This window comes from Spodoptera frugiperda, chromosome 23 (assembly GCF_023101765.2).
Source record: "Spodoptera frugiperda isolate SF20-4 chromosome 23, AGI-APGP_CSIRO_Sfru_2.0, whole genome shotgun sequence".
Taxonomy (NCBI): domain Eukaryota; kingdom Metazoa; phylum Arthropoda; class Insecta; order Lepidoptera; family Noctuidae; genus Spodoptera; species Spodoptera frugiperda.
Genome location: NC_064234.1, coordinates 5,155,922 through 5,183,814, shown reverse-complemented (window position 1 = coordinate 5,183,814; position 27,893 = coordinate 5,155,922). Strand labels below are relative to the sequence as shown.

At 35.8% G+C, this 27,893-nt stretch overlaps 1 protein-coding gene across 2 annotated transcripts in view; it reads right to left on the bottom strand.

The window, feature by feature from the left end:
- The window catches only part of LOC118267067 (ecdysone receptor), a 261,409-nt gene that overhangs the window by 93,406 nt on the left and 140,110 nt on the right, over nt 1–27,893 (bottom strand). For both annotated transcript variants that reach the window (XM_035580825.2, XM_035580824.2), the window contains one exon: nt 14,847–15,140. In XM_035580825.2, coding sequence (XP_035436718.1) covers nt 14,847–15,081 — 235 coding nt within the window. In that variant the 5' untranslated portion in view covers nt 15,082–15,140. The remainder of the gene's footprint in view (nt 1–14,846; nt 15,141–27,893) is intronic.

The following is a 27,893-nucleotide window of genomic DNA, read 5'->3' as shown; positions in this document are numbered from 1 at the left end:
CCCTAATGGTCTTGCTAGGGCTTGTACGGGGCGAAGGATATTCGGAATATGTGTTTGGATATTGCCTGTCTAGTAGGATATTCATTAGGTGTTGTGTGATATTTTTGTAGTAAAGTTAATATTTGATAGAACTTGTTTCACAATGTCTGGATAACCGCTATGTATCAGATAACTTTGAATTAAGAACGTAATTTGTATGCACTATCTGTCACATAAGTTTATCGGGCACCATAGGTACTTTATGTATATGAAGGTGGTGAAACAGGCGCTTAATGTCATAAATAAATCCGAAATTGTTAATTACATTCTTAGACTTTAAGGAAAATAAATCAAATGTGTATCTAAATTAGTCACTTGTTGACAAAACGTAATGGGCTATTTTTGTAATAATTTACGTGAGTAAACCGTGATTTTTAGTTAATTTAGTGGTGTAGTGTTTAATAATTGCAATTTTTTTAAATTATAAGTATTTTTTTAAATTATAAGTAATGTTTGTTTTGTTGTAGTTACTAAACTGAAATTATATCTTAGATTTTAAGTGTAGATAACATAGTGGTATTTGCGTTAAATATAACTAGTGGTCGCCTAGTGGTTGAAATTCAACCATATACGATTTAATTTACAATACCACTTAACATACGTTCAAGGATAATTTTTATTTAACTCAAACTCAAACAAACTCTTTTATAAAACTCTATTCATATGAGACGTCAATATCATCGCAATGTCTATCGATTTTGACGTTTTGTCAAATACGATCAGAAGTGAGCATGTGTGTGTAATGTTTTATTTATTGATTTAATGTACTTTAAAAGTATTATTTTTGAAAAATATTAGCGTTCTTCACTTCTCCTACACATAAACTATAAGTGTACCAAATTTTATGCTCCTACGTCCGCGCAATTTTCGTAAATAGCGGTCCAAAGTTTTTGCATCACGTATTAATATATAGATATCTTAAACTTCATCCACATCGATGTAAAGAAGTCTCAAAACAAGAGTTTATTTAGCAAAAACCTAACATTTTAAGGGACATTCTACGTCAGATGTCAATTAACGAACAAAGGTATCTCGTATCGTAGCCGTCCCGTTACGTGTAGTTGGATTTAGCAAGCAATTTGGCTGAAGTTAGCGCCATTAGGCCGCAGGTAGCATTCGTGACTATTAACGTGGAGCGAGGCTTGTACCCAGTGTGTTCCCAACTTTACTAGGATTACCTACCTCCAGGCATTTACTTGAGATAATCACCGGAGACAACAAAGTTCCTTAATGACTCTATTTACATAGCAGTAAGGTGCAATTTTGAAGTAGTTTTGTTGACCTTTCTGGATAAGGCTTGGTGTGGATTCTTCTCTGTTATATTATGATGTTTTGTTCTATTCAATGATTGTGAAATTTAGTTTTAAGGCCGGTTCACAATGTCTGGATAGTCGCTATGTCCGATAACTTTGAATTAAGAACGTAATTTGTATGAACTATCTGTCACATAAGTTTATCGGGCACTTATATGAAGGTGGTGAAACAGGCGCTTAATATATTAATTGATATTTAAGGTTCTAAAAACTGTGGAATGTAAGTAAATGATTTCTTATATGACATATGTATACTGATAAATGTCAATAAAACTTAATATTGACGTAATTTTAAATTAAATTGACGTAATTTCGAACTTGGCAATGATGTAATATTTAGTAATAAAACGTATGTGTGATTTCTTGGTAAATATCTATTAATAATAATTATGTATTTTGACAGAGGGCAGAGGCAGAGGTGCACATTATGGTACGTCCTGCCACTGTACAATGCACACCTACTTTTCGCCGTTTGTAATGGAGGTGAGCCTAATGCCATAATACTGGGCACAGTTCCATTAACCCAACTTGCGAATCGAACCTGAGACCGCTTACCCAGCAGTCGTACTTGCGACCACTCGGCCAACGAGGCAGTCATTGATATCTTCCGTCTACATTCACAATTTTATTAACCGTCCAATTTGAAACAAACTCCTTTTGACAAGAAATATAGCTCCAACTTCACTTAGATCCTTTTAAGTCGCAATAATCTAGGTTCCTTATTCAATAAGTGCTTTCTTTTGTATTTCTGGTTGAACATAAATTGGAACCTCTCTTCTTTATGTTGTTCACAATTTACGTACTTACTTCTTTAGTCATTTGAAGTATTTTAGTCAAATTGGGTGGACATTTTGTTAGATTGGATGACTCTATTAGTTATTGTTCTTGTTTGTGGTCGGTAAGGTGTAAAGAGAGAAGGTTCTTTTATAGTTTTCAGGATCTGTTTTCTTATAGCGAACTCCGGAGTAGGAGATTAATTTCGTGTTCTATTCTTCCTGGATTATGACATAAATTTTTTTTTTATTCTTTTAAGGGTGATATATCCACTGGGCATCAGGTTAGGAGTCCTAAGTAATATCGGTAAAGCTCATTTAGCCTGGAGTCATGCTATACTTTGCCCGAGACTCTTACTCGAGAGTTGCACTTGCGACAATAAATAAAACTAGGTATCAAAAAATATTATAAAATTACTTGCACTTCAGAAGAGAAATCATTCAAATCGTCGAATCATTGTGCACTTATAATCAAAGTGTACTTAATAGGTTCACGTTTTTTAAAACTATTAAGTCCCAATGCACTGTAATTTGGTGATTTTCATCCATAACTGTGTTAAATATGATACAAGAAATGTTCGTAATACCTATAGGACTTAGAATTTCATGAAGCTAACGGTGGGATATAAGTGCAAGTGGTAATAGATTACTGGTAGCGAGAACTGGTCCTGCACTTGCCTCCGCATAACCTGTTTCTCGCAACGCAGATTCTTGCATTCGGTATTTCAGTTAGAAATTGTTTCGATACCTTTCTCGTGGTTCCGATAAAATAGCTCAAATATAGGTAGTAATTTTATTTATAAAAAGCAATGTTTAATTTCAACTATTACATCCCATTTTATTAGTATCATTCTATCAGCATAAAATAGCCTGCGAATTTTAAAATTAGAATCCAATTTTATAATAACGCCTCAAAATCGTACGAATTTCAAAATCTATTTTTTACATGCAGCCATGATTATCAATAAATACCATAGACTTAAAATCGTTCCAATTTCAAAATCTTTTTTTTTTAGAGCAGCCATGATTTTATCAACAACATAGAGTTGGGACAAAAAAGGTTTTATAATAAAGTTTTTATAGCATTAAAATGCAATGCAGTTAGTTCTTTAATTGCAATATCTAACTCTGATTGCAATTATAAATACTAAATACTAACACATGGCAACTGAAAGCGAAAACCATCATGGTGATTACATCAATCATACCAACTCTTGCTATATAGATGGTATCGCTTATATACTTATATAAACTAAGCGGAGAGTAATTTCATGCATCGCTGCTTGTAAATAAACAATACAATGAGTTCCCATTGTGTGATTCTATAGGTAGGTATATGCATGTATATAGAACATTATTTTATGTAATACAAAAGGTTATGTGTTATGGTTGCCGTAGGATGCTGACAAGAATCGTTATATATTGCGGTGTTGATAAAGGTTTCTATTATTTTAAGAGAATGAGAATATGGTTGATAAAATGTAAACATGGAAAATATTGTATACTTTAATATATTTCCCAAGTAGCTTTCTAGTTTTCTAGCTCAAGATCTTTTGGACGAAAGGAAATTAGTGAAGAGATAGGTTGGATCTCTATGGTCTCTATGGTTGGATTTTTATCCACAATTTATAACTAAAAAGACAATAAAAACAGCTATAGTCAACCCTACGATATAGTGCAATTGTTCGCGCATCAATTCTGCGCGCGCGCACGATCCCCAACAATGGAATTTGTCGGCATCGTTTGTAACACGCGTGCGAGTCATTATTCGCACTCAGACCTGCGCCTACACATCCGATCTCCACTTTACTACGATTTCCGCCATTTTATTGTAAAATAAATTAAGTTATAGATGGATAAATTGAATTCTCATGTTCACTTTGTGTTTAGCATTAAGTTTATGTTTTTGTCGCAGTCTATCTGCGATAAGGCAACCTCAGAATATAAGACCTCACTTCTAAATGTGGAAATTATAGAAAACCCTTGAAAATGTACGAATAATACGTTTTCATACACCCTTTTTGGTTTCAACCTCTTAAAACCTAATGTGTGTTCATAAAATTAGATGAATAGAATGTTAAGTACATATGTACTGACATCAGCAGGTCAACCTTCTCTAATCTGTCTTCCTTTACTACATTTTCAACTCTATTCCTTGCACAATATAGTCGAAAATCTATTGAAGTAATTAAGTACATAAAACTGTTTTTCAACATGAAAGTAGGTGAGCTCTGAAATCTTTTCAGCTTCTATATAACAATGTGTGACCTATTTTCCTTTGAAACTCCCAAACTATTCGCTTTTTGTGTCACGGAAACACTATTAAGTTTTTTGTAATAAAAGTCAGTTGGTATGCTGGGATTATTTCTTTTTGTTCATTATTTTTATTCCCTCTGTGATGAAGGCATAAAGGAATATTATATAGAACCTTTTTTGAAGTCGCTAAAACTGCCTACGGGCAGGATCATGAGATTTAGCTGCTAGATCGAGAAAAGGTGTTGAAATTGTACATCTAATCACACTAATATTATAAATGTAAAAGTTTGTTTGTTTAGATGTTTGTCTGTCAATCACGCTGAAACTACTGAATGGATTTTGATGAAATTTGGTATACAGACAGGGTATGAGCTGACTTAGGTGATAGGATTTTTATTCCACAGAAACGCAGGCGAAGTCGCTGGCAGAAGCTAGAAGCCTAATATTTATACTTAAATTACCAGAAGTATAGGAACTATGTCTTTTACTTAACCCTAGTTATGATAGATTTAAAGAATCAGTAAATATTAAACCCTAACTTTGATATCCGATGCAAAATACACCAGATATGACATACAACGTTTTTCTTCTACATCATTACATAACGTAGGTATAAAGATGTCATTGCCATTAAGCTCGTAGTACTACGAAATACGTAATCGACCTTGGCGTAATTCATGAAACAAACTAAATTAAATACCTACTCATGTCTATTATTAAGTCGACCGCTACACGTGTTTTTAGACAAGAAAAATAACAAAGTATCTATCTATTTGCTAAGAGTAGCTTAGATATCTGGAGCTGCGGACTACCTAGCGGGTTTACCGGGGTTCCGGCTCAAAGAGCAGGAGCTGGTTTTTAGACAGTAAAGGCCCGACACTCTCGTCTCGCCTAAGGCGGTAATAGCCACAATTAGAAATTATAAGCCCTGGTTTCCTCACGATGTCTTTTTTCACCACTGACAAATAGTGGTGTCAAAATAATCTTAGAAAGTACGAACATATAACTCGGAAAACGTTACATTGGTACTCGCCATTGGCAGGTTTCGAATCCGCATCCTCATGAATGAGAAGCGGGCGTTCTAAACCTCCGGGCCACCAAGACATTCACTCGTCATACACTGACTGAAAGACAATATTATATTGTACCAAACACAAATAGGACGGTATTGAACCAATGAATCACTAAAAGTGCCATGACCAAAATACAGCACAGGCATCTAAATCAGTCGACTATCAACAATGTCATTGATGACAACACAATGAGAGTACCAACGTACGTCGCGTGTCACCCTCCGCCGCAAGGTCGAACCACACTATCACGCATTCACTACACACAAACGACGACCGAGTACAATCCATTCATCACTTTTTTTACAAAGTCACTGCAAAACCATCATAATCTTCCTTAGTAAATCAAAGAGCCGGCTTTTGGCACGAGTGTGGACTCTGGATCAGTTATTCAGTATCATTACTCAGGATTAGGTTTGTGATATTTCGTTTCTTACTGAGAATAAATATTTGGGATAGGTCACAGAATAAAATAGTGCTTGCAAGTGGAGTGGGTGTTTTGGTCTAAACGTAAGTAATGACTTTGTGTTTTCGCTATGAATCAAGCAATGCAGGCTACAGCTACACTCCATATATCGCCATTTATATACTTTTTAGTTTTCAACTACAAACATATAGTACCTAAATTCCTTTACGATAGAACTAACAACATTTATAATGTGTGAAAGTGGAAAAATGGTATGCTTTCCCGCACTAATTAAAACCATACAGGAGACGATGGCACCAAAAAAGAAGACACGAAAGAAAGACCAAAAAAGGTATTTTTTAATATGGAAGTACACAAAATTCTAAACAAAAACAATAGGAAAAACGGTTCATGGTATCATCCTGACAATAAAACGGTCTATAAAAGCAGTAGTAAAGCGACTATAGGGGTGTAATCTGAACTAACGAGCATTAGATTCGGTCGATATGTGGCGTTACGAGGCGAAGATTGCGACACGGTTCATACGAGTTCAGGCGAGCGATATCTACGGCCTTGGCCCTCGCGATAAACAGGCGATGGTAATTATGACATCGCGGGCGAAAGCACGATAGAGGTACACAAAGAAATAAGTGCATAGAAGCTAACCAACAATGTTTTCTGTACATGAGAAAAGAAAAAAGAGTGAAGATATGCACGATAGAATTTAACTGCATATTTAGTTCAGTATGAGAAATGTTTAAATGTCTAATGTGATTTCATAATCTGATTTTAATTTTCAGACTATGTCAAGAAACAAGGATTCTATATATATTAATAGAGTTGCTTTTAGTTAGATTGTCATTTTAAATCACATCGTCATAACATCCACAGTCTGTAAGTGGCCACTGTCAACCAAAGGCATCTTCTGACACGGAGAAGGTTTGAGCATTAATCTCTAGGAGTTATTCCCTGTACATACCCATCTGTTACAAGCATAATGTAATTGTTATGGTATATTTTTACAGTGACATAATTAAGGTTGTAACTTACTTACAATTTCCTTCAAAATTAGGGCAAGTCTACTTTTAAAGTAATTATTTCGTGGTATAAAAACGTTATACGGATTCCGGAGTATGAATAGAAAAGTTTATATTCAAGTTGTACTTCTAAAATAAACTTCTGCTCGTTTAAAACAAACTTTCCTACCTTACAGGGAACTTTTAATATAGACATAGTGGCCTGAATTAATTAAAAGTAAAACACAAAACATCTTAAAAATACCATTCAGCGTGCTTTTCCACTAGAAATGTACTATGTATCTACGCACGAAAGTTGTAATAGCTAAGCTGTGAAATAACTTGACCTTTTCTACTGATACTAAGCTATGTAGCTGTGCGAGGAAGATGCGCAGACCGAGCATGCGATATTAGAGAAACCACACACATCAATAGCACGCATGTTTCCATACGAAAAACATAGCTCGAGTCCGTTTTCACCAGAGCTAAGCTATGTGTAACAATGGATATGATGGGTGGAAGCCAAACGCGTCCACAGCAACGTAGCAAAGCACATCACTGGTGACAAAGCAACCTTTAACCCACGTAACGTTTCGCAGTTTGGATTACCACATGGAACTATTTAAAACAATGTTTAACTTTAAATACACAAGATTTTTATCACATACATCCAAGACATACTAGTAGAACAGTATCATCCTTATGCGTTATGCAATTAAACGAATCGATGAAGCACTATCGTTGCCAACTTGGCAAACTCTGCTATAACTCGAATGTTCTCAGTATTTTGACCTATTCCTATATTATTTACTCATAAATAAATGTCATATTAATAATAAATTGTGATGTAGGGACGCTATTTATGTATTTGTACCTACTACCTATTACATTATTTGAAAATAATGGGTTCCTCACGTGAACTAATTGAGAAAAGCTCAACTAGTTTCAAGTCACTGCGGGACTCTTGTTATATACTATTTGTACCTATTACTATTTCTCTTTTAATTCAAAATTGAGATAATTTCTCAGTAGCAAAGATTTATTTATGTTATTATTATTTATTTAACAGTAGCAAAGATTTATTCATGTTATTTTTAGCATTAGAGACAGGTATGTAAATAATGTGAGTGGTAGGTGTCACTCATACCTTCTTCTACCCACGATTTCGGAGAAATATAATTATTATGCTAAGAGATTTATTATTCAAAATGAATTTTTAATTATTCGAATACGGATCTAGCGTTTATATAGTATTTTTTTCCAGTCTAAATATTCATTTTGGTGATTCACTTTTGGTGAGTGAAAAACTGTTTATGCAACTAATTAATTCATCGTTCTAATCGGACCATATCTAACTCAGACTGAATAATATTCAACAACTTGAAATTCCGTCTAAAGCACCAAATATAAACTAGTCGTAATCTATTAGTCTGCTTACAATTATGAATAATTCATTTTGACTAATCATCTGTCTAAACAAATAGTTAAGGAATATATTCTGGTGCAATACTTTTTAGTATTATTTACAGTCAGTTAAACTTTTTGGTATGCAGTCAAGAAAATAAAGCGGTTACCTGAACACCTTGTAGTGGACAGCGACTGTCATGACTGACTGTCCAGCTAGTCTTAGCTAGTCTCTAGCAGCAAACTCTTCTTTTAAAAGGTATATAATACTGTCGATTTAAGTAGATCAAACGCCGCATGTGGGAATGGAATTTTATTATTAAGAAATGAGTTAGATTAGTTAAGAAGCGAGTTTAATACCATTGACCATTTTTTTTTTCAATTAAGAAATCATAAAAAATCTTAGGCGAATCAATGCAGTGAGGCAACGTAATGAGGAGACAAACGAGTATCTATACTATGTAGTGATTCCATGTTCATATTTTTTTCAACAATCAACAATTTACGAGTCTCATACAGTCTTTACAAAACAAAACATTAATAAAATCTTGATATTTTAGATACATTGCACATTGAAACTTCACGAGCATACACTTTAGACGCTGTAAAATAACACAACTATAATATTTATTGATGGTGCGAAGGTTTGAGAAAGTTATGGCTATTGATCTGTCTTCTTGGACATGAGGAAAATTTTATTTCTTTTCATTTTATAGCTTATGTTAGAAGAAATACGGTTTTTGTTTCATTGTGACTAAGTTATGTTGTAGCCACGATAACAATAGGGCTGGTTAAATGTCGATCATTTAAAATACACAATAAGCTTCCTTGTGCGAACTGCTAGAGAGTGGTATTCTTTGCCGGAGTCTGTGTTTCCTAATGGGTAAAATCTGACTATCTTCCAAACCCGAGGGAATAGGTTGCTAATAGGCTGACGTACTCCGTCGTAGGCTGCATCATCACTTACCATCAGGCGAGATAGCGGCCTAACGTCGACCAATCAAATGTAAAAAAATGGCTATAATTTTGTTGAGTATCGTAAGTTGTCAGGCAGCGTCCTACGCAATGCATTTAAGTGTGACCGGTTCGAAAATCGAATTAGAATTCTTTAAATTACTCGATTAGCGACCTTAATGGCTCGAGAGATATGTTTTTGTTTTTTTTTCTTGTGTTTTCGTGGCTGTCGACCCGGCCAGCATCTCACACAAAAAGAACTAAACGCTTCTATCAAAGATTTTTATCGTAACTGACATTTTGCTTAATTCATTCTTAACTGATCTTCCTGATTTATATGAGCGACTGTTTTATTAATATTATATTATAAACAGATTTAAATTAATTTTTGAATCGTTGGATTGTATCTTGATAACGATTTCAATTTAATGTGTATTTTTATGCTAATTAGTTTCCTACTCGAGTGTATCTACGCTTTTAAGAAAAAATATGGTTTAAGTATGCTTTTTGCTTGCATCCTCTCGACATTAGCGTCGGTCTGTAGCCGTAGGTATTAGCACTCATTTGCAAAAAGCACTCGCGGGTCATAAATATCTTTGAAGAAATCTTAACGAGAAAATAATGAGGCACATGCAACATGATGCTTTTAGAGGGACAAGGACAGACATATTATTATTCTTTTAATAAAACTTATTCCTAATTAATTCTCGGAAACGCCCCAGTTTTCATCGTCGGAACTAATAAAAGTCGCGTGAATCATGATGCTGGTTCCATCGGCAGTAGATCGTAATGGCGAATTAAATTCAGGTAGCCGAAACGGAATCGGTCCATTTTTGTCCAACGATGACGTCATAATGTTTATGGAGGATTGGTAATTCGGAACCGTGTTAACGACTCACGGATTTGTGGAATCACTTAGATCGAGTTAGAATGTCCCACGCACGTTCCGACTCCATCTTGAAGTTACGACTTCGGTTCGTTTTTTGTTTTTGTACAAAGTCTGCGTGTATTTTTTATTTCGTTTTACAGTCAGATTCAAAGTCGCACCAGAGGTCGCGGAAGGTTAACATATTTAAAAATATCCGCTCGGTTTTAGCATAGGTTTCGGTGCGAAGTGTGAGCTCCCGCACCACGGCGCGGCGCTACACGCGCAAGCCTCTAGTCCTCATTACATACATCAATCCACGTCTGTTGTGTTCAGACATTCAAATAACGTGTTTTCCTAGGTTTGTTAGCGGAGGAGCGCGAACTCGGCCTGACCTCGAGGCTAATTTGACTTCGTATACGGGTAATGGAAAATCTCCGACTTGACGTTAACGATTCACCAACGCCCATAAGAGTCTCATTTTATTTTTGACTTGTTGTCGGTATGTTAATGGGACTAGTGTCATGGAAATTAGCATTTAGTGGCTTTCTCTCGTTTTAATTTGTATTACACTTTTACGGCTGATAAGGGAATGAAAATATCTCCATGACGGCATTACTATCTAAATCACGCAATAGTCAGGTCGTTGCCCTCATTATCGCTTTGCACGATAACGTGGAACACGGAAAAAATCCATCCTCCGACTGATAAAGATGTCGACCAGTGTTAGGAGAACTCTTGCGATTCCCGTCTGTCTTGAGGAATGAGGTTGGTCAGTGAAAATAGAATGCGACTTTAGAGTTCTTGGTAAAATGGGTGTTGAATGTGTTATTAGCACGAATAGTTAGAGTAAACAGAAGTATGTCCTTGGTAGCGGAGTGCGAGCGGCGCGGGCGCGGGCTGCGGGGTCGCCAGAGGTCGCAAACACTAGTGTAAATATTTAAGCTGCCAACCTGTAATCTTATTATTACTTGTTTTTAACATACTACCGTGTAAAACGTTCTAAAGTTACTCATCTGTGTAAAAATTTAACAGGAATTTAAAATTCTATGTCTACCATGAAATCAAACTGTGACTAGCTGACAACAAGCCAATAAAAACGCATTATTCTGAACATTTCCAATCAACTTGACCGATTATAATCTACAATCTGTACTGCATTTGAAATCTAATCTTAACCTACATGTAATAAGTGGGTAATTTCGATAGCACATAACTGTAACATTATGAAATCACTCTGTATAGCCACGTGATGATTGTTTATCGCTGTTATCACTTTCTTTCTCGTATCTCTTAGTCATTGGGAGCATGGCATACTAATTTGACTTAAGTAGACCCGGTTTCGTTCTCAGATTAAAAATTTCGAGTGAATTTTTTATGCATTTAGATTGTAGGTACAGTAATAAAGTTTGCTTTTACTTTTAAAATATCTTTAACTGAAAACGAATTTATTTTATATCTAACCTATTCCTGACTTACTCCATTTCCTTATATTTTATGGCCTTCTCTTCATGCAAATAGGGAAGTCTAAACATTTATTTCAATTATCATGACTTCTGAAGAAGAAGTCGGTCTGTCAATTACTAAGTGAAGCTACGTATCTGTTTTTCAAAGTCGTCGAGAGTTAACAAATGATTTGTAGTTTACTATCGGCAATGGAAAGTGACTCATAAGATAGCTATGAAAATCTACTACGTGATAAACGTTTTAGTGGCCCATAAGTACCAGTTTCTTTGTTTAGAAACATGGGTTTTCCCCGGATTGCCTCCAGCATACTTAACAGCGCAGTTTCTGATTAACACCGCCGGTAAACCCCTATTATGTCACAATTAATTAATTACGAGAATATTCATACATACATGTGTTAGCAATAAATATTTATATATTATAAAATGAATGGAAAAATGTGATAATTTATTTGTAAAAGTAGATACAATTTGCGCGTAAATTGTGTATATGAATCTTTCATTTAGTACTTAATCCGTGTGGAATCATATATTAGTATTATCGTAACCATATTTTGGGATTGTTTACACAGTTTGTGAGAGTTAAGCTGCTTGTGTGGGCTCTGCTTCAAGTTGTAAGTCTAAAGATAAATGATGATGGCATATTAAGCCGCTCAAAGGAGCTCATGACAAACTAACGGCCGCACAGATTCTGAGTACTTCGTGGATGGGCGAACTTTATTTTAGCATGTGTATGTATTTGTGCTAAGGATGATTGGTAGGCTTTCAACACTTGGGATAAATTGTCTGAAGTAAGAAAGAGTAATTTAAGAGAATAGAGGGTAATGTTGTCAAAGCAGTGCTCAATTCCGTTTTATAGGAAAAAGTTTAGAGAAAAATGTATAGGTAAGAATGTTTATGTCTGAAGATGCAACAGTTTATTCAAAACTTATTGGACCTGAAAAATTACTAAAGAAAAGTAACGAGACTCTTAGTTGACTAAAATACATTATATTTGAAAGAAACTAAGACACTACCTATACAAAAATAACCAAATTATCATAACTATATCGGATGACACCATTTTTCATTGATATCGTTCATCTTGACACCCTATTCGACAATGTGGAACTATCAAGTTTAGTAGGAGTGTGAAGAAAATTGTCTTGGCTACATAAATCGTACTAGTCTATCTTATGATCCGATCAAATGTCAGAAGACACCTTCGTCAGTCATTTCGCAAGAATGGTCAAGATACGTACGAGTATATATGTAAAAGAAAAGGGACACCCTTTTCTTTTCGAGCCTAGATCGAGTACAGAGATATGCAACGCAACGTCACGCCTTTTATCCCCGAAAGGGTAGGTAGAGGTGCTCATTACACGTAATGCCGCTATACAATGTATACCCACTTTTCATCATTTGTGTTATAAGTCCCATGTGATAGGGGGTGAGCTTATTGCCATATACTGGCCATACTTCCAGAATCCGTGCTACTAATAAATTTTAGAAGAACTGAAAAAGGCCCGTAATTCTTTGCCCGACACAGGAATCGAACCCGAGACCCCTTGACCTAGGCAGTCGTACAGAGTACAGACCAGCGAGGCAGTCAGTACAGAGATATGCAATGAAAAGAAATATGGTTTTGTAAATTTTTGTAGGGCAAGATTTTTTGTTCCACTTCCATACTACATTATAGATATGAAAATGTCGTGTTTTGCAGTATCATAGCTTCTTTTTATTTAATTTAGTATCGCAATATAAAGGCTAAAAATGGAACAACCTTTATGAGTACCTTTTCTTTTTTTTAAGTATGAGTACATATATGGTTATTTTACTTTAGTTGTGTGTTTTAAAGTCGTAAAATTATATTTAAACCTTCCTAATTAAGTATGCAAGATGCAAAAAGGAATATTTAAATCCATGAATTGATTTTCTTACAAACAGAATTAATGGTATTCGCACATCCTACTGTATCATTTTCAAGCATCTTTGCGAGCAGTTGTAAGTTTTAAAACGACTCTAACAAATTAGGAAGGAAAGAAATATGTGAAACAATCAGTTCATTTTCTTTAAGGGTAATCACGCACCCTCTGTTATGAGAAGTGTCTTACTTAAACCACCACTACGCAATTGACACAACTATCAAGGAAATGGCATTTTCTAACTGTTACAATACAAGTGCACTATATTTAATACTGCCCATTAATGGTTGAAGGTTGTTGGGAAACGATCCCAGTGTATTTCTTTGTTACGCATGTAGGTCACTCATTCAATGCAGGATTACCGTTCTTCACTAAGCTCCCTGCTGTTACACAATTATGTTCGGTCACATTATGAAAACTAGGTCGACAACTGACATTGTTTGTTAAGAAATAACACGTATTTTACTATGTACATGCGTAAAATTGCTTGTGAGCATTCATGGGTAATGTGGAGTGACAATTAGTGTCAATCACGCTTCATTGTGCCTGGAGTCTTGTGAAAATAGTTGGAGCTATTAATTATATTGGTAAGGGAAGTTTAATATGTACTGGAGGTGCGGACTACCTAGTGGGTTTACCGGGGCTCCGGTTCAAAAGCAGGAGTAGGAGCGGGGTGGATTTTAGTCAGTAAAAGTCTGACAGTCTCGCCTCGTCCTAGTCGGAGCAGTCATTGGATAATTTTCTCCCCTCAAAAAAAGTTAAATATGAGTTTTTTTTTTTATTGTTAGCGCCAAAAACATTTTTAGAAAACTCACTTAAAGCTGGTTTTACGAGTACTCAAATATTTGTTTGCTAATTTTTTTGGGTGTGTCTATTCAAGCCTGGTATCGGATCGTTCATAAATCTCTCAAGCCCATTTCGTAAGTCAAAATAGAACTTGCATATAGTATTTAATGGCAATATTTTCACCAGTTTACTCGTGTTCTGTCCTCCTTGATCATACGTTTAGTTTGTCTACAACAGACTGTAAACGCCATCAAGGTCAACGATAACTTTAATCAGTTGTTTTTGACAAAATTTGTAAAAAAATGAATAAATTTTATGGAGCAGTAAATAAAATGTTTACCAGTCCTTATCTTAATATGTCTGTAATAATATAATTATATTTCCAGACGTTAGGTAGGTACAGTGTTGTTATTTGATAGTATACATTTGAGAGATGCCTAAACAGAATTTCTGCTCTTTTACATCATTCAAATATTGATAGCGTGCTAGTTTGGTTTAGTTATACATTTTTCATCTATCTGTGTTTTGTCTTTAACTTATCAAAATAATACTAACGTTTTAGATAGTCTCATCGACGAATATAAAGGAACTGACCTATTTTTCCATTTGGGCTGTAGGGTCCGTAGCTGCCTGAGGACAGGGGCGAGGAGTACCCGTTCGGCTGCGGCTGCACCGGCGGGCCGGGAGAGGGGGACCCAGCGCCCGCGCCGCCGGCCATCCAGTCGCGCACGTGGCCGTTGGCCTGGTGGCCGTTGTGACTGACCCCTGGTTCGGCCTTGACCGCGCCTGGCAGCACGCCGCGGTACGCTACCTCGTGCTTCAAGTCCATGCCGCTGCTACCGCATGCTGTACCTCCACCGCCGGCCCCGCCGCCCGCACTCCACACTTCTGCGAAAGAAGATTTGGATTAGAACAATTTCATCGTTGCTAAGTGATAGAAGATTCTGTTAAAGGACGTTACAACAAAATCGCTAATTTTATATTCAAACTGTGCTCATTCAACATAGTTCATGATGTACTACGAGTTTTAGGTGTCTAGCAATATTTAATTCTAAAGTTTGCCACCTACTATTACAGACGTAACAGATATACAAAGCATCGGTTACTATGTATTACTCATCATCAAAAAGTATACCACATCAAATCAATCAACCGCGTTCCAAATTAAATAGACAGACGATACTTTAGCAGCTTATCTCAGGTCATTGTTACAAGAGTAACAATCGAAGTCCGAACAGTATAGTTCTCAGGCTGCAATCTTTGATCTCATCGAAGATAAACAGTGTCGGTTTGGCAACAAAGGGATTTGTAGGTGAATAGAAAGTTTGTTCAAGAGCTTGTGTGATTGAGTGACAATTGTTTGAGGAGTCAGGGCCAGTTTTACATCACGAAGTACGTGATAGTCCACTGATGAGCAATATGGCGCTCCTCTACATAAGGGGATTAGCTATAGTCCTCATGCTACTGATAAAATTAATGAGATGCTAAATGGTAGGATAGATCATATTGCGTTTGCTTATAACATCACTGAAAATGGCACGAGCATTAGAAAATCCGCAAAAAAATATGAAGCGAAATAAACAAAAACCTTATTTATTTGCAGAAACTAATTTATTTTCACAATTTATGCAAATAATAAATGCAAAAGCCTTGCAGACTTCTTGAGACGTTGTTCAACTGAGAGTAGTGGGCGAATTCTGCATATTATAATTGGCTACTTGACGTAAGTACTAGTCATCTGGAAATTATATTCATCCTAAGAGAAAAGGGAAGTAACGGGTGTCCCAATAAGAACGCAAGATTTAAATTTGGCGCCATTCGAAGTATCATTGTTTGACATTTGAACAAGTGTTATTTTTTGTTAGTATAAGGTACGAGGTTAGTAAAAATGGAGCGCTACACGATTAAAAATGAGCCAGGTCAAGCGCAAACAGTCAATCATGGTGTTCGGTATCGTAAAATGATAACCAGTCTTTTCGTACCTCGAATTGAAGAAATGGATTTGGAAGGCATGTGGTTTCAACAAGATAGCGCCACATGTCATACAACCAGAGAAACAATTGAATTGTTGCATCAGTCATGTCCCGGTCGTATTATTTTACGTTTTGGAGACCAGAATTGGCCGCCTAGATCATGTGATTTATCACCATTAGACTTTTTTCTTTGGGGTTTCTTAAAGTCGATGGTTTATGCGAATAAGCCGACGACGACTCAAGTCTTAAAAGGAAATTGGACGCTGTATTAATGAAATACCGCAGCATTTATGCAAAACGGTCATTGAAAATTTCATTGAAAGATCGCGTATGTTTCAGCAAACCAGCGGCAGCCATCTGCCCGATGTATGTTCCATAGATAACCTCATACTCTCTACTTTACGATATTATAAAGCTTTCACGATTTTTTTAAAAATATCTGCGTTTTATTTAAAATTTAAATCTTGCGTTCTTGTTGGGACACCCTTTATAATTCCTAGAAACAATAACTTGTTTCTCTTGAATTAATGTTGGTAAGATTGAATTGACTTCGACTCTTTAAACGTACAAAGAAAATCATTTTGAGCAAAAGAAAGATGGAAAAATACAATTTAACTGTTTCCTGTCTCTCTTCTTTTATTCCAAGAATCTCATTGTTAGTGGAGTTTTTCATTTGAGTTGTATATAATCCTATTGTAAACTTAACTGTCATGAATAAATTAAAAAACATAGCTGATACACCTATATTATTTAAATATGTTCATTAAACTTTTTAATGTGTCTACACGGAAAGTCTGCTAATGTTTTTATCTAACCATTTCCTACAAATCTACCAGATGGGTTTCCCAAAGTGAAGATTATCATGTTATGTGACCTTTATTATAATTAAATAATGATCCAGTCACCAGTTACAGACATTAAAAAGATTTTTTATTTTTATAGAATTTTTATTTAGTCACGGTATTTAAATAACATTATTTGACTCTTTTAAAAATTGTATTACATCTTTAGAATAAGTACAATTTTACGCTTATAGTTTTTCAAGAAAGTGCAGCATTTGAGCTATCATGCGCGTCATACTGAACCTATATATACTTTACAAAATAGATATAAACCAGTAAGACAGAAATATCACCTCTAAAATGAATCCCCACTTAATTATCCTAATCCCCATCAATAATCCCATGCCACAATTACGCCTCGCTCTAATTACCAGTGCATCGCCTTGGTCACCGAGATTAAATTCCAGCAAACAAGATAGTAAATCTAGTTGGAGTATCAGGATAGAGGTAATAAACCGCAGCGTCCCGGGATTTGCCGGGATCGCTCCGGGATGACGGCAATCCCGGGATGTTAACAATTGTCCGTGCTTTGCTGCTTTGTGTGGATCGTAAAATGGATACATGGTTTTATAGTGTGATGTGTTTTCGTATAAGTTTTAAACGGAATTTGCTTTCTTGGTATTACTTGTGTTGTGTTATTTGAAGGCGGATGAAGTGTGACTCTGCTTTGTTTTACTCGTATACTTGCTTTTCTTCCTATGGGTTTGCTTGAGGAGAATTTAAAATATTTTTCTTGAATAGGTCCTGATCCCGTGGGAATATCGGCGGGGAAAATAAGTAGGAAATATAATACGTTAATGTGTTTTTGTAGTATATACCAAGTATTTACTATAGGATATTCATTGATTATCTATAATTATGATATTTATATATTGTAAGTACAAGCTTATTTCTGTATACCTACGTATAATTAGGATTATTATAGTAGGTAGATAATTTCAACCAACTGATTGATCAGGTTTATTATACATAGTTAGTACATATTATGAACGTCATTTCAGACCGTATTGTAAGTAATTTACTTCGAGCCATATTTGTCACAGGTTATTGACCCCACTTATTTCTAATGACAAATTATTTCCTATTGAAAGAGCTATACGGATATTAGATGTACAGATAAAAAGCTGATATCGAAAAATCGATTTTATGAGGATAGTTGTTTTTTTCCTATTGATATTGGTATGATACCATACAGCTGGAGCTCATCCGTATTAGTTAGTTAAAAAGTTTTTGTTGAGTCAGAAAAAGGAACTACATGTGACAGAGACTGATCACCATTATTAGCCAAAATGTTTTAAATTATGATCATCAGCTAGCCTGCCAAACGTTAATATTATGGCAAACCCTTTCATTTCACAGGCTGTCGATGATGATGATGACATTATAGGTATATTCTATCACTTTTATTTCTTAACTCAAATACAAAATCAGCATAAAGATACAATAATTATATGTAATTCAAAATTTTATGTATTCAATTGTTTGTAATATCTATGTATAGTATTTTTCTATGGGCCTTAGATGCCTGAAGCAAATAAATAAATAAATAAATAATTATTGTCCCATGCTGACTATTCTGGGCCACAAACCAAGAGTAATGAATTGTGGTCACGAGGGTCACAGTATAATCCTAACTGGGACTCCAAGATTATCTCAGGGTGACCTCTCGTGCCTAATCGGTCCAACCAAATATCAGATTAAGTATAAATAAATCCCTTCGCCAGCTTTTGTTGACTCAGACATTTGTTTCTGATAAAATAAGGGACAAATGGATACATTGCGATATCAGAGATGGTTTTGTGGAATTTATTTGTCGTTCTTGTAAAATATTAAAGAAGGGCCAAATTAAAAGTAACCTTAACCGACGAGCATTCATGAAAAGACTAATGATTTTTGATAAAGCGAAAGAGGTATGTAAGATTCCTAGCAATTGGCGGTCCATTGCCTCTGCCTACCCCCATGGGAGACAGGCGTGAAGTTATGTATGTATGTTGTAAAGGTTAAGAAGCAATAAGGTTTTAATTCTGTAGTTATTTAGTGTCTTCAAATTAGTAAGTGGATTATAGCATTAAAAATCAACAGATACAGCCAAATTGATAGTAATAGTGTATTACAAGAAAGATGACATGTGTAGATGGTTAAAATGTCCTTGATATATTCCGGGAATACGTCATTGTCATCATGTCAACCACGAGGCGTCTATAAATTAATATAGGCCACTCCCCCCTTGACTTCTAGATCGGCCAGTTGGAAGAGACCTACCTCTCTCTGTAGGCTATCTGCGACCTGTGTCAAGTCTTCTAAAGTTGTTACCTACTACTAATACAAGTAAATGTTTTGATACAGAAAGCAATACTTTAAAAAACTGTTATTCATAAAATGTAAATTTAAATAAGCAAAACGTTTATGATTTTTATGGAAACTGTAATATCTTTTGTACATCTGTATTTTATACAAAACAATAAAACAATGTATGAAATGTTTTATGAGGGTCCTTTACTCAGCATGTTTGTTGATACAAATATTGTTTTACTTAATCGTTATTTTATTTGAATTCTCATTCAGAACAGTTTCATTAATAATGTTAATCCTGTCTGTCTAGATAGGTTTAGTATTATTGTTATAAGTACCTATAATATGAAAAACAATACCCTCGATACAGTCGGGTAAAAATACAAGGATGTGTCCACATATATGTTAAAATTAGATGAAACCACACTTGATGAGTAAGAAGATAGAGGAAGGAACAGTTGTAGGTTAATACAATTCCAAGAAGGAGATAGCTAGTAGGTATAAAATAGTCATCATCGATCTAACATATGAGATACTATATAAGATAGATCAATTTCCCATTACAAATAGAAATGATATAATAGAGAGTAATGAATCACATAGAGATGATAACACCGCTAAAATAAGCGACGTGGACAAACTAATATTATTCAACTTGTTTCCTACAGTTAGGTACTTTCCTATGAATCAATTACATGATGACGTACGTTTGACATACGTAATTGAATTAATAGAGTTGGCCATAACCATATCTACTACTAAACCTGTTTGAGGAAAGGAAATTTCATTAGAAATGAAAATAACACATTAGTGAGTTTATCGCTGATTCACGAGGCTTTCTTTGATGACGTTGCTATGTGGGTATCCCACAGGTCGGTAATTAAGGATTGTGTGTATAGCAGTGACTGGCTAAGATAAGCAATGTTAAGGAAACACTTAGTAAATGAATGACTCATTCATTGAGTACAAGGTGTACAGAGTTGCATAAGATTGAACATTTTTGTTCATTGATCGGTCAGGCCAAAATGCAACATGAAGGTGCATTGCCGCTGATTGCAACGAGCAGCGCAGCAGCGGCGCGGGCGTGGTTGCACAACGCGCGCGCAGAGAAAGCGGGTGACGTCACGACCTCGACACGCTCACCTAGTTGCGCGCGCGCCGCCGCCGCCTGCACCAACCCACTTCTGCCGATACCGGCCCAATGTCGCCGGGCTTTCTCTCACCGTGTAACTCTTCACGCAGACATAAACACAACGTAATCGATCAGTTACTATTCAATGCGTAATACCTCACCACACCATGGGAAGTGATACGCAAACATACTCTAAATACGGGAAAAATAAAAGTGTTACCACTGACACCGTTTCGCTGCGTTGCCGCATCTTTTTACGCCTTTTTTGCAGCCAGTGAAAGTTGATATTTTTAAATTTTATACTATAAACATCAGCGGGTGTCTAGAGGTTGACCTGATATACCACTTTCGCTTCATCAGAGCGAATGCAAGTGTGCTGGTTTAGAAGCAGCTTCTTTATGAAGTGCACGGCAAATATAATGATGGACGAAATATTTTGCACACCTCATTTCCTTAAACAAATTGTCCTTGTACTTTGACTGTTCTTCTTAGTTCCATAAATAATAATGCTTTTAAACGATAACATTTAAGAGACAAAATAATTTATGTAAGTGCATTTGCAAGTAATAAAACGAAGCACCAGCGGCGCCACTGTAATCATTAAACTAAATTGCATCCTGTGGCGCGGCACCTAATTTTTCTCAAATCGCGTCTTTCTGTTATTCGACAATTGGCACGGCTGCGGTGCCAGCGTCGCGGTGTGAGCTTTGTCCCACACTCATAACATCAATGTTCCCGCTCCATTGCATCCCACCTTCAGACCCAACCAAAGATTCACTTTTACGACGTGAGCAATAAAATTTTATGACTCATTACGATAACGTTAGAATAAAATACGCGAAAAGCAATCGAAAGAATGTAAGTGCTAGCTCGTTCCTTACCGGGATCGTTCGGTTCTCTATTTTCCTTTCAGAAAATATTCATCGCGAGGAGTCGCTAGTCATCGCGATTGCGATCGTCTGATTTATGCGCGGTACTATACAAGAGCTGGAGCTCAGAAAATATTCTGTGAAATAAATCCGGTGCGGTTCGGTGGTTCACGCGGAGAACGCGCGTATAAAGTATCTTCGGTGCGGTCAGCACATATACTAGCGCATATAAAAGTATTATGGAGAGAACGAGGACGTGCCGGCGACGGTCCGAGCCATCCTGAGAACATTCCGGAACGCATTCAGCTCGCTCTCGATGGCACTGATGTAGTGTCGCAGCCTGCGTGGCGCGCAACCACTATTTGACTCATGCAGCTTCGCAATATATTTATATGCAAAGCTTCGTGGCCCTCGTTCACTGCTGCGGCATTAAAGAATAGTCGATGACGCGGAAATAGAATTTACGAGTGGTGCGACCCCACCAGCGGCGTGTGATATATTGAGCGAGGTCACTGGCTCGCCAGCGGCGTGCTGTTGCTATTGCGTCACTGCTAGACTAATGGCCTTGCATATTATACGTTTATCTAGGTATAGAATATTTCTAAGTGGTGGGTTCGATAACCGTGCCCTGAGGTGGGAATAAACCGTTTGTGTTGTTCGCCGTAATTAGAGAGTCTGTTCGGCGCAGCGGACGACTGACGGGCTTCATGCATTATTGAGTTGAGCGCATGGTAGGCAGACACCGGGCTCAGGTGATTGCGAGCAAATTGTTATAGTTCCCACGGGACTTATAGCCATGTTTGTGGGCCTTTTACGTAATATTAATGAAATTTAAAGAGAATGTCGCATAAAATTTATTACTTTGGAGCGCTAAAAATGTGTAGGTACGACGTTAAGTTTTTGTGAAGAATTTATGGAATGGCACTTAAAATTCAGGTAAATTGCGAAAAAAGAATTGCTCCTTGTGCGACATAGTTTAATTAAGCGGACACCCATTTACCCACAGAGTGTCTCGTTCAGAACTTTCATCACATAAAGAAGTTAAACGACATTCCCAAGCAACCCACTTTATATTACGAATGCAGAATTCTTGTGCAACTGAACGAATGAAGGATCAGGACGTTTCTCTAACGAAACTACATTTTCACTTTATTGTCTGCGAGAAATGAAGATTGGCTTTCAGCAATAACTATAGCAAACAAGAAACGAATTTCATAGTAGTAAAAATCTAGTGAAATAACCTATCAGGGAACGATAACTATATAAATCTGTTCGCCTTATTCAAGATATTTGAGACTGGCAATACGGCACTTATATCCGCGAGGGAGTGCTTCAATAATGCGATTTCTAAACTTAGTCTGAATGTAAAGTCGTTGGATATTCCCGCCAGCTGACAGTCCGTGTGTTTACTGCGTCTTTGCTGGAACACGAGACGATCCGAGCGGATGGGGAGAGATGAAAAGATTGGAGGATCCCGCGCGGGGAAATCACGTAGCTATTTTATCGGCGCATCGTACCGTCTCGATGGTCCGCCACACTGCCACTACTTTTTACGAAAAAGATTTCACTACACGCTGAGATTTTAAATATAACAGTTCAGACTTAATACGTAACTGACGAGAAAGTTCTGGAAAAATATCGTCTCATGTATGTTGGTAGGTATCTAGAACCAAATCGGTATTGCAAAATTTGAATTGTGCACATTAGTTAACATAAATTCGAAGCTGTCAATGCCTAATTACGTATTACCATAATATGGCAATAAATTAGGGTGTATTTATCATATCTATTTATATAACGACACCAGCAATTTATACTACGCTAAGTCCAAAAAGCGTACTTTACAGTAGAGGCGTTTAAAGAGAAAAACGTGATAACTTTTACATTAATTAAGATATTTTTTTGAAATTTGGTATGCTTAATATTTAATTCATTCATTGTAATATCTCATATTTATATTTCCTTAATTATTTCAATTTTTTGATTTAGCGCAAGTTAGCCGTATATAAACGTAATTCATCAAAAAAATTTTACATCTTATACACGTCTAACTTATGTTAGCGTAGTGTAGTACGGGAGGTCGTAGTGCATGATCAATCATCTGATGCATATTTCAATATTTTTATAAAGAACATGTACTTACTTACAAAAACATAGTCAACATACCATTAATAAACTAATTAATACGTTAACACATAAGTATTTACTATGTAAAAGTCGCTAAGTCGTTCATTTTACAAACGAACAAGTATACACACGAACGCACTAAACTACGCTAACTATGAGTTAGTGCAGTGTTGCACGGACTTTGACCAAAGTGATCCCCGCGCACACTCCGCTAATAATAGTTGGCGTAATATAAATCGAGTGATTTCAAAAAGTACCTTTACTTAGCGTTTTATAAGATTTGTAACTTTCTTATTTTTGCATATTTCCTTTCAATTTTTTTATGACGTATGTAAACACACATTTTAAGCAACTTGGCATAAAAAAAAGTTTTTTCCTAATTTCGAGTTAGCGTAGTATAAATTGCTGGTGTCGATAAGAAATATCAATGAATTTACAATAGTTGAGGAAAAGGTGACACAAAATATTAAAAAATTAAAACACATGGTGCAACAAGTTAAAACGAGTTTTATGCAATTAGTCATCGATGACGATGCTGTAAGTTTAAGTCAGTTTCGTCCAAGATTCATAACAATCATTACGCGACCGTTTAAGGACAAAAGATCCAGAATTCAAAAGCTTACAGATGTAACACACATGTCACAAACTCTTTTGAAATCTAAGCGCATGAGCAAAAGATATCGGATTATGTCTTATTAGATGTACTTCAATACAGTTGCGTCAAACATTGGCCAACATAAGTCAATGAACACAATTCTTTTATTAGAACCGTGCCAACGAATATGGGCACAATATATTATGAAGGGGACCAGTTTGATTATGTTTGACAGTGCTTCGTTAACCATTACGAAAGTGGCAACTAGATAAACTAATAAGGGATCTCTATGAGAGTTTACACAATGATACACCTTTGTTCGATCACCGACATGTTTGCAGAGGCGGAGTACAAGAGGTAGTTTGTAGATTGAAAAAAGATTTCTACCGTTTGCTTTGTATTGAAGACGAAGATGATTATGATAGATATGACAGAATTGTAGGCGGCAAACGAAACGCTTCCAAACAAAGTAGGGCTGCTACTTAAATAAAAGAGCTTTATTTATCCGGCAATCTATCTTAACACGACTATCCTTGTAAAATGCAGCAGTAGATTTAATTAAACCGAATATTCAAGAGTAAACAGTGAACAACAAATGTTCTACAGCAGTACAGATCTCAAGCAAACAACTTAGATTTATGAAAGGCCCTAGTATCATCCGTCTTAATTTGGGGAACATCTCCCGCGACTAAGGCAACGAAACTCTCCATTATATCAAGAGATAAAAGGCCGACCCATTTCATTTTTACTTAGGGAGACACGTGCCTTCAAGAAATTCGCAGTTCCCACGACAACGGGGAAATAATAAGAACGAATGTAGAACAAAAGGGGGAATTTGATATCAAGTATTACCTCCGATATTACTTATTCAAGTACGAATAGCTTTGTTTTCTTCAAACGAAACGTTAAAATTGTCGAAAGCGAGGAAGTGAGCGTCCATAAAGTTATTCTCTACATGTTTTGAATTGGAATCCTTTACATAAATTTTCGCAGCGTACATTTTGTATATATCCTTAGCTTCAATAGACTATAATTTTACAATACCGATGTTAATGGCTTCTTGTGTGTCATCCTACAGTACATTTTTATTTTCTTTGTTCTCTAGTTACGGCGCCAAGATTAAATCTGCATACCTTCGATGTTTGTGTACTTTAAGATTATTATTGGTACTGATGCCGTGCGAGATAAACTTGCAGAGTTCTGCTAATAAAGGAACACTATTTAATGCTTGAAAGGTGTTCGTAAACTATCCTTGTTGATGGGTTGTAATTCTTTGTAAATAAAGGCCGTGCTGAGGTCGTTACACGAGTCCACGAATGGTAGAATATTATGAACGTAATATTTTTATTTTCATGGCACAATGTTGTTGAAATGTGATGACTAGTAAGGCTTTGGGATTCAAGTTATGGCGTTCATAAAATTAAGTGCCAAACGTGCTGACATTTAAAGTATAAGTAAGTATCAAATATCAGAAAAAAAATACAAAGGGACATTGATCCCTACAAGAGCAAAGTTAGGTAAATAAAGGCGAGAAAAATTGTCACGTTCTCTTCAAATAGTTATTTTATTCCAAAGGAAGTTCTAGAACATTCTGTAGCAGTGCTTACAGTGGTTAAATGCATTGATAAAACCAAGGCTAATCAAAGTGCAAGGCTAAAGCAAGGGCGGAGGGACCTTGCGTCCTACGGTACTACCAAGCTTTCATTTTCTCGTTTTCACACGCAAACTCTAGAATTTACTGATTTGATTAAAGTAGAATAACACACAACTACAGCTTGTGCTCTGCTTTTAAAATTTTGCAATATTGAAACAGTTATTTAGAAAGGAATTGAAAGAGATAACATAGATACATTTAATCAAAGTGTAAATATTGTTGTAGCTGGCTAGAGCTAAGAACATTACGACTTATCTGATGATAGAATAGCCAATACGAAGGAAAACAATTATTTTGTACATGATACGAACGACATAGATGGTGCTATAGTCGCAAGAGTAACTACTGAACATGGAGATGTTGATTTAGAAATTTTACTAGAGGACACGTTTGGATTAAACGGTTTTTAGTGTATGGCAATAGTTTCGACTTTTAAAACAGATCTAGAAATTGGAAGAGGAGTAGATTGAAAATGAAATTCTGAAAGTGTCTTTTATTTGAGATTTAATCGCTAATAGTTTGAAATATTTAGCCGAATACATTTTTAATAATAAAATCTATACTATTCTTAATAATACCCATGCGGAGTAAGATGAGGAAAATTTTAGTACTGGAGACATCAAAATTCGCTTCTAAAGCGACAAAGTTAGAAGTTCTCACATAAAGTTGCAATTGTTCATTGTTCGTACGTTCAAGTTGGACTGTTTGCATAATAGTTCCTATCTCGTGTACCCTTGCATTCTCTACGAATATTATTGGAAATTGGAAACTCTTTAAATTTCGTTCAATAGAATATTTTTACGATACTAAATTGCTTTCATGTTTATTTCAGTTGTTTGCGAATGGTATATTCGTTTTATTGAAGTGTAATATTTATTGGGTTTGCTTCTCCTGTTTTGTTCAAATATGCTTGTTTAGGTATAGCAGTATTGTTAGATATTTGTTTGTAAGATATGGTTTCTGGTGAACTGTATTTGGGGTAAGGATTTATGTTATTCTCGGAGTGAAGTAACTGAGTGGTAGTATTACATAAATACAAGCTTTTACTTCAGTCATTTTGGCAACAAAAAGATATTCATTCATACCATTAAATCCTCAGATAAAAGACTTATTAAATACTAACTTGTAATGTAGTATGTGTATGATACCTGCATATCATAGCTAAACAGCCGTGACGATTATAATAAATTGATTTAATAACTATAACATTAAGGGGATATTAAAAAATTACTCGTCGAGCGAGTCTATGGCCTTGTAAATTTGACAAACTGCGACCAATTTTTTGCAGTTATTGCTTGCCATATTTTAACACCCACAAAAAATTATAAAGAGAATAGTAATATCGTATTTATGTCAATATTGTCTCGCTCATAAGGCCTTGTACTCTCCTATAACTTATCTACCTACAGTAGTCTTTATACAATTACTTTGCAAAATTATTACATACGTTTGTTTTTCAATTAATTCAACGACCATGAATAAAGGATAAGATAGTGGGCAGAAAGCACTCAAACAATTTGATTTTAATTGCAAGAAAAAATCTTTACAAATCCTTCTATGGGTAGAGCGATTAAAGCCCGAACCTTTCAGGTCAACGACCTCTGAATCCGTGAAATAATGACATTAAAATATAGTCATAAAATCACGCGTTACTCATTCATATGCGAAATGCGGCTGTCTGTAATTATATGGGACTTATCTGGATGATGTCCTTTGTGCATCTTTTATGGTCGCCATAAATAAACGCCCACTTCACAACACGGAGATTTATTGCGTAGAAATTTAATTAAGAATGTAATATGCGATATGACGGGTGCTGCCGCGACCCACACCCTGTAATCAGGACATGCGCGAGGAGACGGTATACTGTACCCAATACTTCGCACATAGAAACATCATATTTTTAAACGAAGGAGTTAATGCGAAAAAGAGCTTAGACTGACTAATGTAGTCGCTACTGTATTTTATAAAAGGTATCTATCAAGCTTACTGGCACAAGCCTCTTTTTTGTAGTATTTGTCATGTCTAACTGTTTTCCTTTTGCCGTATTCATAAATGTCAGTTGTATTTATTAGTTTGGAACTTAGAAACTGAAATATCGTTTTACATTTAAATAGATTGGAACACGTAAAGTCATTTAGCGTGCTACAGCGATAT